The sequence below is a fragment of the Hevea brasiliensis genome, chromosome 11 (assembly GCF_030052815.1).
Source record: "Hevea brasiliensis isolate MT/VB/25A 57/8 chromosome 11, ASM3005281v1, whole genome shotgun sequence".
NCBI lineage: Eukaryota > Viridiplantae > Streptophyta > Magnoliopsida > Malpighiales > Euphorbiaceae > Hevea > Hevea brasiliensis.
The window spans coordinates 58209162-58228686 of NC_079503.1; the positions used below are offsets into that span (position 1 = coordinate 58209162).

General features: G+C 35.5%; 1 protein-coding gene across 1 annotated transcript; it reads right to left on the minus strand.

Moving 5' to 3' along the window:
* Nucleotides 1-13520: 13520 nt before the first annotated feature.
* LOC131170251 (photosystem II D2 protein-like) lies at nt 13521-13868 on the minus strand. Its single transcript, XM_058129312.1, has one exon. It carries the CDS (start codon nt 13866-13868, stop codon nt 13521-13523), a length of 348 nt encoding a protein of 115 aa, XP_057985295.1.
* Between the last annotated feature and the right edge of the window lie 5657 nt (nt 13869-19525).

Below are 19525 nucleotides of genomic sequence, written 5' to 3' on the forward strand. Positions count from 1 at the left end.
GACTTTCTTGCCTGTTGCCATGCTTGAATCAATTAGGATTCTATTAGCAATAGCTGCATACTATGATTATGAGATTTGGCAGATGGATGTCAAAACAGCTTTTCTCAATGGATACATTGAAGAAAACATTTTCATGGAACAACCTAGGGGTTTTGAATCCCAAGATGGTTCCAAGGTATGCAAGCTAAAGCGATCCATTTATGGGTTTAAACAAGCTTCGAGGAGTTGGAACATCCGTTTTGATGAAGCCATTAAATCATTTGGTTTTATCAAAAATGAGAATGAGCCATGTGTATATAAGAAGGTTAGTGACAGTGCTATCACTTTCCTTGTCTTATATGTGGATGACATACAGTTGATGGGTAATGACACAGGTATGTTGACAACTGTAAAGGTATGGTTGTCAAATACATTCTCCTTGAAAGACTTAGGGGAGGCAACCTATATTCTTGGGATTCGCATCTATAGAGATAGAGCGAAAAGAATAATTGGTTTATCCCAAAGTCTATACTTGGAAAAGGTGTTAAAGAGATTTAACATGCTTGATTCCAAGAGAGGATTGTTACCAGTGAGACATGGTATCCACCTTTCTGAAGAGATGTCTCCAAAGACACCTGAAGAAAGAGATAAAATGGTCAGGATTCCATATGCTTCAGCTATTGGAAGTTTAATGTGCGCAATATTGTGTACTAGGCCGGATATCGCATATGCTGTTAGTTTGACTAGCAGGTATCAATCCAATCCAGGTTTGGAACACTGGATAGCTATCAAGAATATCCTCAAGTACTTGAGAAGAACTAAGGATTTATTCTTGATCTATGGAGGTGGAGACTTACAATTGGATGGTTATACTGATTCTGATTTCCAATCAAATATCGATGATAGAAAGTTCCCTCTGGGTATGTGTTCATTTGTAATGGAGGTGCAGTCAGTTGGAAGAGTTCCAAACAGAGCACGACTGCAGATTTCACTACTGAGGCTAAGTATATTGCTGCATCAGATGCTGTAAAGGAAGCTGTTTGGATAAAAAAGTTCATGACAGAACTTGCAATAGTTCCTTCCATTGAGTTAGCAGTTCCACTTCACTGTGACAATAATGGAGCACTCATACAGGCTAAGGAACCCCGGTCTCACTAGAAATCCAAACACATAGAAAGGCACTACCACGTTATCAGAAAAGTAGTTGGACAAGGTGATGTAGCCATGCAGAAAATAGAATCAGCTGAAATCCAGCTGATCCATTCACTAAGCCTATGTCACAGACTCAGCTAGACTGACATCTTAAGAAGATGGGTCTAAGTTATTGTAATGAATAGCTCTAGTGCTAGTGGGAGATTGTTAGTAGTATGCCCTAGAGCATATCATTTAGTATGTATCTTGTACATGTTTTTATTAATAAAAGACATTTTCACTTTTCTGTTTACATAATATATTTATGTGTAATAGAAAAGGTCCATTGATATTTTGTTAGAAATTCTATTCTTAAGTTGTTAAGAATATGAGTGACAGTATTTCTAGTACAAAGTATCATAAATAGGTTCACAATCGAGGATACTTCACAATAAGGACATGACTTATCCAGAAAGATTGTATTCATGTTTGTTCCCAAGTTATTTATATGAGATATAAATAAGATAGAATGGTGAGTCTCATGCCATATGACAAACATGATAGACTCTTATACATGAAAAGTAGGTCGAACTAGTGACACTTATGACAAGCACATGGAGTTTACTCTTGTCAATGTATTGTCATAAATCATATCAGTGCATATAAGTAAATAGGTATTGATCAAGATGGAATATGTTCCTCTAAGTAAATAGGGATAAAATCCTATATTCATTTAATTATTCTTGATGTTTCAAGTTCCTGGCCAGGACAGATAGATTTAATCAGAAAATAGTTTCTGATGAGAAAATCTTTTAATCAAGAACTGGAATTAAAATAGGACATAATATTCATAGTAAATAGGGTTTGACATAAACCATGACTCCAGCTTGAGTTGGGATTTTGTAATAGAGAGATTCTAGTGCATGGTAACATATGATTATAGGTTCATTTAAGGTAAACCTTATTACTGATTGGGTGACCGTGACATTCTATGCTAGGTATTAACCATGGCCTATGAGGTGCATAAAATGGTTTAGAGAAATCATTTATGGTAAGAAAGAGTTTTGATGATATTAAGAGTTGATATCATATCTCATTGCCAATTAGTGATGAGCCTCGTAAGTCACACACATACACAAGTAATTACCAAATTAAATATTAATTAATTAATTAATTAATTAATTAAAGAGTTTAATTGATTAATTAAATAGGTTTGGTTTGTAATTAGATTGCAAAGTCCCTAGCATGACTTGAAACCAAATCTAGGTTATTGAATGTATAAGTATAAGTTAAATTTATATTTAAAGTGTTTAAATATGAATTTAATTAATAAAAAAATAATTAATAGAGATTAATTAATTAATTTATATTTGATATAAATTGATTAGAAGAAGAGAAATAATTATTTTGAGTTGAGAACTCAGAATTAAGACACAGGGGAATTTTGGTCATTTCACAGGGTGACATGTGGCACCATGAGTTGGTGACACATGGCACCACACATAAGCTTTGCCAAATGTCTTTTAATCATGTAAGATGATTAAAATTAAGATTAAATATAAGTTTGACACTTGGCACAATGTGATTGGGTCAATTAAACCTAGAGCCAATCATAAGGTGACATGTGGTAAGGGTTTTAAGTGGTGACCTAGCTATATAAGTGTAAGGATGAAAGAATAAAACACAACCAGCTGCTACCTCCCTTTGTGCCGCCACCCTTGAGGCTACCATTCTCTCTTCTTCTTCATCTCTCATCAATTCCAAGAGATTAGCAAACAATCTCTTGAATTAAAAATACTTGAAATTGTTTCTAGTGTCTTGTTTACATCTTTAATCTCTTAAAAGGCAAAAGTTGATTTTCTAATTAATAAAAAAATCTTCAGAAGCTGTTCAAGGGTTACCATAGGTGATCTTGGTGTGGACAAGCTAGAGGGACAATATCTGGTGTTCTAAAGACGCATCCCAAAGGTGCCAAATACACTGCAGTGCATTAAGAGGTTAGTGCACTTGTTCTTGATCTAATCTAGGGTTCTAAAATTAATCTGATTAATTCTACAATCTTGAATGGAAAATACAGATCAAAAAATATATTAAAAGAGTTTTAATATGTTGTTTATCATTGAAATCAAATTGATAAAAATAAATCTTGCATGATGCATGTGACCCTAGGTGAAAATTTTTGAATTCAATGATATAAACTTGTGTTTTTCCTGCTTCCGCTCCTTCAAGAGAGTGGACAGCAACACCTTGGGAGGAAGAAGAAAATATTTCCTTTTTATTTTAATTGGTCACTTTTGTAAGTAATTATCCATAATTTTTAAATTTTAAAATTATAATTTTATCATGTCATGCATTATGTCATGCATGATGTCATAATGAGTTATTTACTTTTCTTTTCTTTTCTTTTCTTTTCCTTTCTTTTTTTTTTCCATAACTTCTTAATTTAATTCTATATTTCAAAATTTTCATTTCTCAGATTTTATTGGACAATTAGGTCAGGAGTCAGCTCTAGGGGTGAATTGACTAAATTGCCCCTCGCTGATTCAATCCGGTTTGCAAATTATTCGATATTTCTTTCGGGTCCTTGACCTAATTATTTGACCTGCTTAACAACTCTTTTTCGTGATTTTCTCTTTTCCACTGTGTTCGCAATAGTCCTAAGGACCGCGACGTCACATTTTTTGGTTCTGAATTCAGGTTACGACTAGCCTCGCAGTTCTTTCCCGAGAAAGTCACCCATTGCTATGACTCCTGGCTCATTTAACCTTTTATGTTCTATTTTTCTTATTTATACTTAACCTTCTAGCACTCACTATTTATTTTCATTCAGGCTTTTCTAGGTGTCTTAAACATAGTTCTATTCCTCTTAATTGTTCGGATCGACACTGATCACCAGAATAGTAATATATACTAGGCTATGCAAATAGGGGTGTTACACAGCTTCTCTAAAATTGACTTGCAATCCAATTCAGCAACTAAGTGCATAAGCCTTAAATCAAAGGCTAAATGAAGCCCAAAAGCTAATGACATAGCTTTAGCAACTTCTGGCAACCAAGTCCCAACCACACACTTAGATCTACAAGCCATCAGTTTGCCTCTCTCATTTTGAAATATTATGCCAAATTTAATTTTACTAAGAACATTCAAGCAGGTGACGTAATTCATCTCCGCCCTATAAGATTTAAACAAACGCTAACTCTTTATTGTATTATTGTGGAAATATATATAGGTACAAAAGTTTAGTTACACTTGACTACTGCTATCTGTTATGTAGAGGAAATCTAATAGATAAATAGAGTTGTTGTAGGGCACCATTTACACAAGTAGATAGAGTTTACATGATATACGAACATCTAGACCTTATCATGGCCCCACAATTCTAACCAAGGACTGGTTGAATTGTTAACCAACTATGGAGAAGTTCATGACATGTTATCGATAAGAGCTTTGTTAAGGAATCAACTAGTTGGTCATTTGATGAAATATACCGCACTTAGAGTTCATGTTTGGCCACCTTATTTCGGATGAAATGGAAGCCTGCTTCTACATTTTTCATGCGAGAGTGGAAAGTTAGGTTAGCTATTAAGTAGGTGGCACCAACACTATCACACCACAACAAGGGAGGTTCAGAATGAGGAAGCTTAATGTCTCGAAGTAGTGGCATAATCTAGGTGAGCTCAGTAACAATTGCACCAATTAATAGCTCGAAATTATGCTTCAATAGAAGACTTAACCATTATTGCTTGCTTTTTAGACGTCTAAGATACAAGGTTTGATCCCATGGAAATCACATAACCAACTACTGATTTTTTTATCATCGAGACTAGAGGCCCCATTTGTGTCATCGTAGGCATGGACAATGAAATCAGTATAGTGAGATAATAACAAACCATGGTGCTGTGTAGCATTCAAGTAGTGTAAGAAATGCTTAACAAACACTCCTGTGTTGAGCTGTGGGACAATGAACATATTGTGACACTTTGTTGATCGAGAATGAGATGTCAGGTCTAGTTAGATTTAAATATTGCAAGCTATTGACAATTGTTCTATAGAGAGTTACATCAGTCATTGCCTCAGCACCACTAGCACTTAACCCATCATGAGCTATAGTTGGAGTTGTTAAACCCTTATAATCTAGCATGTTTGTCTTAGTTAACAAGTCACCAATGTACTTAGACTATGTGAGAATAAGACCCAATGATGTGTAGTGTGCTTCCATTGTAAGAGAATAATCTAATGGTCATAAGTCTTTTAACAGGAACTTAGACTTAAGAACATTAAGAAGGCTTGTAATTTAACTTGCTTGGCTCCCTATGATAATTATATCATCAACGTAAATTAAACAAAAAGCTTTAATACCATTACCATTGTAATGCAACAAAGAAGTGTCAGTTGGAGAGGTGCAAAAGCATGCTTAATGAGAGCAGTAAGAGGACATACATTGATGGCTGAGTCATCATTAATCATGACACAAGGAACCTTCTACCCTCTACGTTTAAGATGCTTGGATATAGAATGTAAAGTTAAGGTGCAAATTCTGGAAAACCTGGAATTTCAAGAATACAGCATCTGGAACAATGTCTAATATTTTGGCCATAACTTGAGCTATAGAACTCCAAATTAAGTGATTTAAATTGGAAATAAAACCTAACACATAAAGGAACAACTTTTATGAAAAGCACTTTATCAAATTATGATTAGAATTAGGTTGAATTTGGGCTCTAAGATCAGGTTTCAAATATGCTCTGAGTCCAGAATCAACTAGAACTTGGGAATTCATTAGAATTTTATTTAGTTAACTATGAATGGAACTTAGAATGAGTATTAAGGTTTGATAATTGTGTGATTTCAGTGGACAAAAAGACTTCCAAGGAAGGGAAGGCTTAAGGAATCAAGAAAGAGATTCATTAAAGGTTTGTGCACAATTAACCTTTTTCTTTGTTTTTAATATTGAAATTGTTTTGAATAAGTTATTATAAATGAGTTATGATTTTTCTTGTGATTAAGAACTAAATTATGAAATGAAATGTGTTTATTGAATTTGCAATGTGATTCTTTAAATAGAAATTATTCAAAATTGTTTTAAAACCACAGTTAGCATGGCAACATGATTTGTGTTCCTCATTAGCTTATCTAGTGAGATGTATTAGATATAATTTCCTCTACTTGTGGGGTTGAGTTTTCCCTCTCTGGTTTACCAGTTGAGGATGTATTGGATGAGTACTCATATATGCTAGCTAGCCTTTGTATTCCCTTTAGCCTTTGGTTATTAGAATGCATTGGCTTTGTCATGGTTTATCATACTTTGAACTGTGTAAATGTTATTAATACCCTTGAAACGTAAATACTTTGATTCAAAATGTGGTTCAAAGCGTATGGTTCATGATTGTTTAAAATAACATATGATTAAATGATTTAAACATTGATTAAGAAATATTGTATTGTTGTTATAGTTTATGGTGAATATGAATATTTGATAAAATGCTATTGAAACAAAGATTTTGTATGACTAAAAATGTTGGCATTAGTTTTATGAATTATGGAAAAATTTGAATATTTCAAATTCCTTGCTATGATTGGTAAAGCATATTTTATATTGAGTTATAAATTATTAGTTGTGCACTACTGAATTCACCGCTCAGCGATAGCTTTGTATGCTGTCGCAGATGAAAGAAAGGATAGTGCAGCTGAGTGAGACTACTTGAGGTTGTAACTTGAAGTCGTGTTGGGACTATCTTCAGGTATATCATAGGTATACTCTTGTACATTAGGTTTTAATGTAATCACATAGTTATATGTATGTAACTACATTCGAGCAATTGTACAGAAATATTTATAGTATTATTTTGGGACTTTAATCAAATATAAATTATTGTAATATTATTTCTTTTGAGTTTGATCATTTGAAAATTTTTATAATATTAATTTTATTACTTCAATGAATGTAGACATTTAAATTCTTTCTGAACTATGTAATTGATGAATCAATTTCTTTATGATGGAAATTGTTGAGCATGAGTTATATAAACTGTTACAAGTGATTTTTAACAAATTTGAAGAACTGTTTTATTTCATTTTTAGCCGTCACCATGCAAAATTTTTGCAAAATTATAAAAATGCTAAATTAATTGTAAATAAGTTTTATGATATGCACTTAAATTGAATATACTTAAATAATTCTTTTACCATCACGCTTACCTTAAAAATGAATTTGTTTTGTCAAAATTTCTTGTAGTATATTTAATAGATTATTGATAGGCGAAGTTCGGTAATTTATTAGGTATATTATAGGATCATGTTATATCTTACAGAGGGATAAGGTGTGACACCTGCTCCCTTTAACTAATCAAACAAATCATCTATTCTGGGCAAACGATACTTATTCTTCACTGTTACTTTATTTAATTGCTAGTAATCTATATACAATCTCAGTGTCCCATCCTTATTCTTCACAAATAACACCAGAGCTCCCCATGGTGACATACTAGGGCATATAAACCCTTTATCCAACAACTTCTGCAAGTGGATTTTTAACTCCTTCAATTCTGTGGGTGCCATCCTATAAGGAGCAATTGATATTGGTGCTGTACCTGGCATCACTTCAATGGAAAACTCTACTCCTCTTTCAGGTGGTAAACTAGGTAATTCTTCTGGAAATACATCTGGAATATCACATACAGTGGGTATATTCTGGAGACTAGACTCAGCCTTCCTGATATCAACTATATGTGCCAGATATGCTTCATAACCTTTTTTTATCAGTCTTGTAACGATCGGACTCCAACCACTAGAGGAATTGTCCGCTTTGGCCATAAACCTCTACTGACTGCTCAACTGAGTGATCCCCTTCTTCCATTTCAGTTTGGAGTTAGGATATCATTACTTTTTGAACCCAAGACCATCTCCATGGTTTGCCGATGTGGGATTTGCCTAAGGGACCTTTCTCCCCCCCTTTCAAGACTCAGCGTCCTTGCTGAGGTTTACCCCACCATCGCCCAAGAGGACACGCGAGTGACTTTGATACCACTAAAACATGTCACACCTTCCCCCTCTATAAGGCATAATATGATCCCGTAGTATACCTAATGAATTACCGACTCCGTCTATCGATAACCCATTAAAAATCCCTTATAATATATTTAATGGGTTATCGGTAGACGAAGTCGGTAATTCACTAGGTATATTACGGGATCATGTTATGCCTTACAGAGGGGTAAGGTGTGACATGTTTTAATGGTATCAAAGCAGCTCGTGTGTCCTCTTGGGCGATGGTGGGGTAAACCTCAGCGAGGACGCTGAGTCCTAAAAAGGGGGGAGAAAGGTCCCTTAGGCAAATCCCACATCGACAAAGCACGGAGATGGTATTGGGTTCAAAAAGTAATAATATCCTAACTCCAACCTAAAATGGAAGAAGGGGATCGCTCAGTTGAGTAGTCAGTAGAGGCTTATGGCCAAAGTGGACAATTCCTCTTGTGGTTGGAGTCTGATCGTTACAATTGGTATCAGAGCCGCTCACGTGTCCTCTTGGGAGATGGTGGGGCAAACCTCAGTGAGGACGCTGAGTCCCGAAAGGGGGGGAGAAAGGTCCCTTAAGCAAATCCCACATAGGCAAAGCACGGAGATGGTCTTGGATTCAAAAAGTAATGATATCCTAACTCCAAACTGAAATGGAAAAAGGGGATCGCTCAGTTAAGCAGTCAGTAGAGGCTTATGGCCAAAGCGGACAATTCCTCTAGTAGTTGGAGCCTGATCGTTACAAGTCTCCTTACCATAGTGGCTGATATGACATTAGATAGATAATCTGTTCTTTCGCCCATAATAGTGATTTCTTCATTATCAAGAGTCTTCAATGTAATTCTCTTTAATCGACAATCAACTATAGGTTGGTGACATGACAACCGGTCCATCCCCAAGATCGCATCAAACCCATGAAATGGCAACTCAATCAAGTCAGCCAAAAACTCATATCCCTGAATCCTCAAGGAACAATCCTTATTGATGAACACCCCCAATATTTAGATTAGAAATTAGATCTTTTAAAAATAAACAAGGCAGAATTGATAACCAATCAAAACACAATAGTAGCTAGGCTAGAGCACCTTGATTATAAAGACAAAATAAGCAAAGTGGTCAATTTGCTTAAGTCCAAGTTCTATTCAAGAAATAAGGAAGAAATCATAAAGCTCTCATAATTGATAGCGATGGCCGAAAATCAATGCTTTCTCAACGTTTGATGTTAGCTCTCCCCCATTTGATGTAGAAGACAAGTATTTATATGAGTCACAAATAACTAATTTTCCACATGGCATAAAGAAACAAAAATAGAATATTCTAGAGGCTAGGCTCCAAGGTCCAATTGTGTGAAGCTAATCCATTTGTCCTGCAATGGCCCAAGCCCAAGCCCAATTTAATCCTCTTGGCACTTCCAAAGTCTACTAACCAAGCTTTGCAACTCCCTTGCCCTTACTCTTGTAATTGGACCCTTGAATAATGGAAGTGGCTTCGGTGGTGGCGTCTCCTCGTCATTCCCCCCTTCTTAAAAAGAATTCATCCTCAAATTCAGCCTTGCATCAATAAAAGGAGAAAGATAAAAAATATTGAATGTAGCACTAATGCCATACTCACCTGGCAGTTCAATTTTGTAGGCGTTATTGTTGATTCACTCTAACACCTTGAATGGACCATCACACCTTGAATGGACCATCACACCTTGGATGTAGTTTCTATTTCCATTGGTTTAGAAACCGTTCCTTCCTGAAATGTACCCACACCAATTCACCTGGCTCAAAAACAAGTACCTTGTGGCCTTTGTTAACATGAGAAACATATTGTACATTTTTCTTTTCAATGTGTACCCTAGCTTGCTCATGTAATTTCTTAACCAATTTAGCCTTTTTCTTACCATATAGAATATCAATATGATCAGTAGGCAATGGTAGCAAGTCTAGTGGTGTGAGTGGATTATATCCATAGCCTTTTTCAGTCTGTGGATGACAAGTAGTGGAAAATAGAAGTTTAGTGCCTAACTTATCCCACAAAACTTTTCAAAAGTGACTTAGGAACTTAACATCTCTATCACCAACTATCGTCCTAGGTATGCCATGCAATTTGACAACCTCCCGAAAGAACAAATCAGCAATATGAGTAGCATCATCAGTTTTATGGCATGGAATGAAATGTGCCATCTTAGAAAATCTATCAACAACCACAAATATGCTATCATGTTTTCTTTGTGTCCTAGGTAACCCTAATATGAAATCCATGGAAATGTCAGTCTAAGGTTCCTTAGGCACAGGCAATGGTATATACAAACCATGTGGCATAACTCTAGACTAGCCTTTTTACATTGCACACAACTAGAACACAATTTTTCAATATCTTTTCTCATCTTAGGCTAAAAGAAATGTTCATCCAAGATGTATAAAGTTTTTGCCATGCCAAAATGGCCCATTAAACCCCCACTATGTGATTCCAACACAAGCAAGTCATGTATAGAATACTTAGGCACACAAAGTTTAGTCTCTTTAAATAAGTACCCATCATGTCTATAATATTTTTGAAATGCACCCTTCTCACAAGCATCATACAAACCAGCAAAGTCATCATCATTAGCATACAAATTTTTCATGAATTCAAATCCAAGCAACTTTACATCAAGTGCAGACAAAAGTGAGTACCTCCTAGAAAGTGCATCAGCAACAACATTTTCCTTTCCTTACTTATATTTAATCACATATGGAAATGAATCAACAAAAGCAATCCATTTAGCATGCCTTTTACTCAACTTATTTTGACTCTTAAGATGCTTTAATGATTCATGATCAGAATATATGACAAACTCTTTAGGCCACAAATAATGTTGCCAAGTTTCCAAGGCCCTAACAAGTGCATATAATTCTTTGTCATAAGTAGAGTAATTCAAGGCAGCACCATTCAATTTCTCACTAAAATATGCAATAGGGTGTTTCTCTTACATCAGAACCGCACCTATACCTACACTACTAGCATCACATTCAATTTCAAACATTTTATCAAAATCAGGTAAGCTCAACAATGGTGCAGTGCATAATTTTTCTTTCAATTCAGCAAATGCATTTTCATGCTTCTTTTTCCATTTAAACACAACATCTTTTTTCACAAGTTCATTCAAAGGAGCAACAATAGTACTAAAGTTAAGTACAAATCACCTATAGAAACTAGCCAATCCATGAAAACTCCTAACCTCAAATGCATTTTTAGGAGTTGGCCAATCTTTAATGGCTATGACTTTTTGCTCATCTACTTCTACACCTTTGCTACTCACAAGATAACTAGGAAAAACAACTCTATCTAAGCAAAAAGAACACTTCTTCAGATTAGCATGCAGTTTTTCATATCTCAACACTTCAAACACATATCCCAAATGATGCAAATGCTCATCCACGTTTTTGCTATAGATCAAGATGTCATCAAAATAAACTACCACAAATCTGCCAATGAATTGTCTAAACACATGGTTCATTAACCTCATGAAAGTACTAAGTGCATTGGTTAGCCCAAATGGCATAACTATCCACTCATACAACCCATATTTTGTCTTGAATGTGGTTTTCCATTCATCTCCCTCTTTCATTCTAATATGATGGTAACTACTTTTCAAGTCAATCTTTATAAACACACATGCACCAAACAACTCATCAAGCATATCATCCAATCAAGGAATGGGATGTCGATACTGTACCGTGATTTTGTTGATAGCATGGCAATCTACACACATTCTGAATGTCCCATCCTTCTTTGGTACAAGGAGCATTGGAACCGCTCATGGACTCATACTTTCACACACATAGCCCTTTGCTAAAAGTTGCTTCACTTGCCTTTATAGTTCTTTTGTCCTCAGGATTACTCCTATATTCTGGCCTATTTGGAATTGGAGCACCCAGAATGAGGTCAATTTGGTGTTTTATCCCCCAAATTGGTGGCAAACCCGAAGGAAGATCATCTGGAAACACATCCTTAAATTCCTGCAATAAAGAAACAACACCACTAGGCAAGTTTTGGTCAATGTTAGATAAATATAAATTCACCTCCTGGTACATAAGCACACAAAGAGGTCTTCCCCCTTGTAAGGCTTCTCTCACTTCTTTTCCTCTCACATACAAACTCATTTTCTTCTCTCTACTCTCCTTTTGCCCTGAGCCCTCACTCTTTCCTTTTTCTTTTACTTCTATTGCTCTCACTCTCCTCTTATTTTTCCTCTCATCAAGCTCGGCCTCTCTCAAATTTTCTCTCCAATCTTTCTTTTTCTCAACTGATTTTAAGATCCTTACTTGGTTTTCGTGCACTTGAGATGGTGACATAAGAAGCAAGGTGTAGGTTCGGCCATCTTCCAAAACTGTATACTTGTTCTTTTTCCCATCATGAACCACACTTCTATCAAATTGCCATGGATGGCCCAATAATAAATGGGTAGCTACCATAGGCACCACATCACAAACTACCTCATCATGGTACTTCCCAATGCTAAAAGGCACTACAACTTGTTTGGTAACTCTCAATTTCCTATATTCATTAAGCCATTGGAGACCATATGGCTTTGGATGCAAAGTGGTAGGCAATCCTAATTTCTCAACCAATAAGTTACTAGCAACATTGCAGCAACTACCACTATCCACAATCACACTACATAGTTTCTCATTCACTAAACATCTAGTATGGAAAATATTGTCCCTTTGCACCTCATCTCCATCACACAAACTGACTTGTGCACTCAAGGTGCCCATAGTGACAAGGACATTGCCATCCATGGTAGCTTACTCTCCCTCATTAAGATACTCATCATCACTATAATCACTAGCACTCTCTTCGACCTTTTCTTCACCACTCTCCCATTCTCCTTCTTCTCTAATAAACATCACTCTCCTATTTGGACACTCATTGGAATAATGCCCCCTTCCCAAGCACTTGAAGTACTTCACATCCCTTACTTTATTTTCCACCTTCTTATTTTTCTCTTCTACCTTTCCTTCCGTCTTCCCTTTTCCTTTCCACTCCTCCTTCTTCACTTTCGGCACATCTTTTTTCACTTTAGGTGTTCCACTCCAATTCAGTTTCCATGGTGCATTGGAAGCCAAATTGTATGATGATTAAGTATTCCATTTACTTTTGGCAGCCTGCTTCCTCTTCATCTCATTTTTTTTTTTTTTTTTGTTTTGATGGCTACTTGCATTATTTGCTCTACTATTCTACAATTTTGCAAGTCAACCATATAAGCAATGTCAGGATTCAACCCATTCAGGAATCGAACCATGGTGGCCTCTTCATCTTCCTTTACTTCAGCCCTAATCATGGCAATTTGAATGGCTTTTTAATACTCCTCCACACTCCTACTTCCTTGGGTAAGTTACTGTAACCTTAACTTCACCTCTCTTTCATAGTGTGGCGGCATAAACCTTTCCCTTAAGATTTCCACGTGGTAGAACCTCCTCAGGGAATATAAGGTTTTCATGAGGCTGATCTTGAGCCGCCATCCAAGCACGAATACCTTCGTTTAAGAGAATATTTTTAGTGTAGAAAGTCTCAAATTCAGGATCTTCCGCTGCACGGATTTCCTGAGAAACGAAGTCATAGGCACGTAGATTCAGAGCCAGATCGACCACTCCAAGAGCGCTCATCCATAAACCGGTTATTGGTACAAATAACATAAAGAAATGTAACCAACGTTTATTGGAAAAAGCAACCCCAAAGATTTGAGACCAAAAGCGGTTAGCGGTGACCATTGATCTCCTTCATTTTGGCCCAAGTAGTAACACCCCTCAGGCTATATCTTCTCCTCCTTGCAAATAATTGATCCCACTAAACCAATGCATAATCCTTGAACTCAACTGCTGCCAACTTAACTTTCTTCTCCTCACTATAATTGTGGCACTCAAAAATCATCTCAATCTGCCTCTCCCATTCAATATAGGCTTCGACATCCTCCTTACCATGAAAAAGAGGTATTTTCATCTTTATGCTTCCCACCTTGGCATCAAGCCTCTCATGGTGCATCTCTCTCTCACCATATTCATCAAATCTAAATTGTCTTCCTCCTCTCCTACCTTTAACACCTCTCCCCCTTGGTGGCCGAAACCTCCTACCATTAAAGTGATGGTTCCCATACTCAAATGCTTCCTCAAACTCATCACCATACCAATTCAACTCTTCTTGCTCCTCCATCCTAGGTTCTACCAGAATCCCCCTTCCAACTCTACCTGCATCTCCCATATGCACACCTATTTCCTCCCTCTTATTTTTGTTCTCCCTCTCATTACCCATCATATATTCCATCATCCTATTCACATCAGCTCTCAAACCCTTCAACTCATTCAAGTCTCTTCTCATAGTTTGCAATTCTTCATTATGAGTGGCTGTTTGGAGAGAAAATCTCTCAAATTATTGTGCCATAGCCTCCTTATAAACCCTTTCATTTTCAAAATTCCACCCCTCAAATCCACTACTACTACTTGTGTTTTATTCCATTTTGCTATAAAGAAAATAAGGTTAGACTTTCCATAGGTTTGAAGAATTGTCTTGATGTAGTTTTAACCATAACCACGTAGAATTTCGACAACATTTAAAAAAAATGCCTAATTAATTCTAAATAAGTTTTAAGAAACATACCTGAATTGAAAACACTGAATTTAAACTTTTACCACCATGCCAACTTTAAAAATGAATTTGTTTTGTCAAAATCTCTTGTAGTATATTTAATAAATTATCGGTAGGCGAAGTGCGATAATTTGTTAGGTATACTACAGAATTATGTCATATCTTATAGAAGGGTAAGGTGTGACATGAAGCCAATGCTAACTAAACAGATTAAAGCAGCAGCTCAGAATGATGACAGTTACTTAAAGTTAATGGAAGAGGCTTGGGATGGCAAAAAACTAGAATTTTCATTAAATGGTAAAGGCATGTTGCTATACCAGGGTAGAATGTGCATTCTTAATGATTTTGGATTGAAGTAGATCATCTTAAAGGAATCACATGATTCACCATTTGCCATGCATCCTGGTAGGACTAAAATGTACAGAACTATAAAAGAGCATAACTGGTGGATAGGAATGAAGAAAGACATTGCAGAATTTATAGCTAAATGCCTAACTTGTCAACAAGTGAAGGCAGAATACCAGGTACTAGCAGGATTGTTATAGCCATTGCCTATCCCCAAGTGGAAATGGGAGAGGATCACCATGGATTTCGTGATGGGACTTCCTCAAGCTCAAAAGAGTCATGATGTAGTTTGGGTAATTATAGACAAATTGACTAAGTCTACACACTTCCTACCAGTGAAGATGGATTATAGTCTGGATAGGTTAGCTAAGCTGTATATTGATGAAGTGGTGAGATTATATGGAGTGTCAGCATTTATTATATCTAATAGAGATTTGAGATTTACTTTTAGATTCTGAGGTAGTCTTTAAAAAAGCCCTAGGAACTAGAATGAATTTCAGCATAGCATTCCACCCACAGACAGATGGTCAATCTGAGCGAATAATTCAAATCTTGGAGGATATGCTTAGGGCTTATGTTAGTGATTTTGAAGGAAGTTGGGATATACGCTTGCCTTTGATTGAATTTACTTATAATAATAGCTACCAATCAAGCATTGGAATGCCTCCTTATGAAGCATTATATGACAGAAAATGTAAAACTCCCTTATGTTGGGATGAACTGGGCGAAAGAAAGTTGATTGGCCCAGAGATTATACAGCAGACTGAGGAGAAAATTAGAATCATTCGGGATAGACTAAAAGCTATATCTGGTCAACAGAAGTCCTATGTTGATTTAAAGAGACAAGACATTGAGTATAATGTAGGTGATAAGGTGTTTTTGAAAGTTTCACCATGGAAAAAGATCATGAGATTTGGGAGAAAGGGAAAATTGAGTCCTCGCTTCATAGGGCCATATAAGATTCTAGAAATAGTGGGTCCATTAGCATATAGACTTGCCTTGCCTCTGGAGTTGGATAAGATTTATAATGTGTTCCATGTATCCATGCTTTGAAGATATAGGTTAGATCCTTCACGCATATTACCATAGGAGTCTATTGAAGTTAGTCTAGATCTTACTTATAATGAGGAGCTCGTGGCTATTCTAGCAAAGGAGACAAAGCGGTTGAAGAATAAGCAAATTCCTCTGGTGAAGGTATTATGGAGGAACCACTCCAAAGAAGAAGCCACTTAGGAACGCGAAGAAGATATTAAGAGGCAACATCCACAACTGTTCAGAGTTTGATACCAGGTAAATTTCAAAGACAAAATTTATCTTAAGAGGGGAAGAATTGTAACGACCCACTTGAGATAGTTTTGTACATTCTATTGTTCTGGTGATTAACGTTTGTCCTGAAGGTTGGGATGTCTAGAACTACCCTTAAATTTAGGTAAGGAGTCCTAATTTAAATTAATAAAGATCAAGTAAGGTTGAAGAAAAAATAAAAAGAAGTAGAGTATAAATCAGTTAAATGTGTATAAGTCCCAGTGATGGGTGACTCCACTGGGAAGTGACTATGGGTCTGGTTTCTATGCTAATTTATGTAGGACCTTGTAAGATTCTTAATTAAGGCTTAATTGAAGCATTATTATGAATTAATAAGTTAAAGAAATGAAAAGAAATAAGTTCAAATAAGCAGAGTAAAAAACCAAAGTGAAAAACAGAGTTAGGGATTTATTGGGCATTATGAAAAAGATGAACAAAAACTCGGTAAGAGCAAAATTTGATCAATTAAATTTAAAGGTCAAATACTGACTAAAAATAAGATTAGTTAAGTTAATGAAGTGGGATTAATTTAACTAATCATGATTAGGAAAAATTAAACATAATTAAAAGAATAGTCAAATGTAATGATTCTATATTTCATCATAATTACAAGTTTTCCATTGACCAATATTAACAAGTTTGCCATTAGGAAATTAAATAATATAAATATCTAATTATAGAGAAAAAAAAAGCCATCCTCTTCTTCTTCTTCTTCTTCTTCTTCTTCAAGTGGCCGAACCACCTCTTCTCTCCCTTTCACCATTTTTGTTTCTTTAAGCTTGAGTTCTCACCCAAATCTCAACTTCCATCACTCCAATTAGTATAATTAAGCTTCAATTTAGTGAGGGCACCACTTTAAAGTAAGAAATTTCAAAGATTAGGAAGGTTACCAAGTAACCAAGTTGGGGAAAAACTCAAGGGAAGAGCAATAAAGTTGATTAGAGGTGATATTGAAGAGCCAAGCAAAGATTAGGAGCTTAAATTTGGGTATGTGCACTCTTAATACCTTAATTTCTCTAAAGTTATTACTTAGGGTTTTGTTTGCTGGTTTTACAACCCCGCAAGTGCACAAATTACTAATAAGTAATAAAGTAGTAAGTAAAGTATCATCCCACGAGGAATTTAATTAGCAAGTACTAAACTACACAGCAATTATGACTGTCTAGGCTACCGAATATAATGGGAGAGTGAATCTAATTTATTTTGGGTGCTAAAAACTAAGAGAACAATGAACTTAAAATAAAACAATCTATTACAACAATTTCAGAATTATGATTTCACACTTTAACCTTATTATGGATTCAATCTTCTCTATTCATTGGATTGAGAATCATTATTTTGATGAAAATTAATCCTAAGGTATCCTAGGTCCTCTCTCAAGGCACCTAAAGTGTATTTCAATCAGAGCTAAACCCTACTTTCGTTGATGATTAATCCTAATAAAAACCCTTTAAGATCTATGATTAATTATGGAATTCCACAAAAGATTTCAGCCTATCTCTAGGTCAGATTTCCTAAGTTTAATACTCTGATTTTCTAATACTAACCTTCACCTTTCAATTCTTCAATTAGTATCTTATGTCATGTCTAAGTGGGTACCAGCACATTGCACGTATTAAGAACACAAAACATTAAATCAAACAACAAAACTCAAATCCAATAGATAAAACTCAATATTTATCCTTAATAATGATTACAAGCGTTACTCTCTCAATTCCAGAATAAAGAAACTACTCACTCATGGTGAGTTTAACAAACATAACAAAAGTAAAACAAAAGAACATAAAAAGCAACCTAAAGAAATAGAACAAAAGAACCGAAGAGAATTCTCTGTAGCTTTGAACTTGTGAAACTTCAGCTAAGGACTCCCCCTTGATGCTAATGCACTATTCTTCAAGATGGCTTGGAAAGAATGATGAATATGTATGCATATGAGGATGTGTGTATGAAGATGGGGATCTCCTTTCTCTGTTTTCTGCTGCTTTTATTTATATTCAATGTCCTAGGGTTAAGTTTTTAGAGTCCCAAAGGCATCAAAAGTCTATTTCGAGTGTAAAAACTAGAGCTGGAATTAAATCAGGAAACTAGTTATCGACTGATACACGGCCCGTGTGTCACTACACAGCCCAAGGCCGTGTAACTTACTGGAACTTGAAGGTTGCATCTCATATTTGGGCAAAAGGTTACATGGGACTTGACTAGTTACACAAGTCCAATTATACGGCCCGTGTTTTGTTGTTCTTCTAGAAATTCTTGAAGCTTTGCTAGGCAGAATCTTACACGAGTCTTCGCAAGTTACACGGGTCATGTTACATGGCCCGTGTACTGTGACTTCATTGGTTTTCTCTTGGCAGTAAGTTACATGGGTCTATGGTATGTTTACATGACACGTGTAAAGTGTAACAACAATAATGCTATTCTTGTTGAGTTTTTCCAAGCTTTCTTCTTTACCCCTATGCTTTGGAACTCCTTTAAAACACCTGAAAATATGCAGAAAATATATAATTTAGTGCAGAGTAATGAAATTTATAAAAGTTAATGAATTTGATGATTATGCATGAAATTACCTATCTAAATGTTACGAAATACTATACAAATATGCTTAAAAATATCTATATAATACAAGTGTATCAAATACCCCCAAACTCAAACTTTTACTTGTCCTAAAGCAAATCAAAACCTTTCTAGAACACATTTTAGGAAAAAACTCAAAAACATAACCATAAATTCAATACCAACTACCCTCTTTCAAGGCATTGTTAGTAGTATGCCCTAGAGCATATCATTTAGTATGTATCTTGTACATATTTTTAATAATAAAAGGCATTTGCACTTTTCTGTTTATATAATATATTTATGTGTAATAGAAAAGGTCCATTGATATTTTGTTAGAAATATTATTCTTAAGTTGTTAAGAATATGAGTGACAATATTTCTAGCACAAAGTATCATAAATAGGTTCACAATCGAGGATACTTCATAATAAGGACATGACTTATCCAGAAAGATTATATTCATGTTTGTTCCCAAGTTGTTTATATGAGATATAAATAAGATGGAATGGTGAGTCTCATGCCATATAACAAACATGATAGGCACTTATAAATGATAAGTAGGCCGAACCAGTGACACTTAT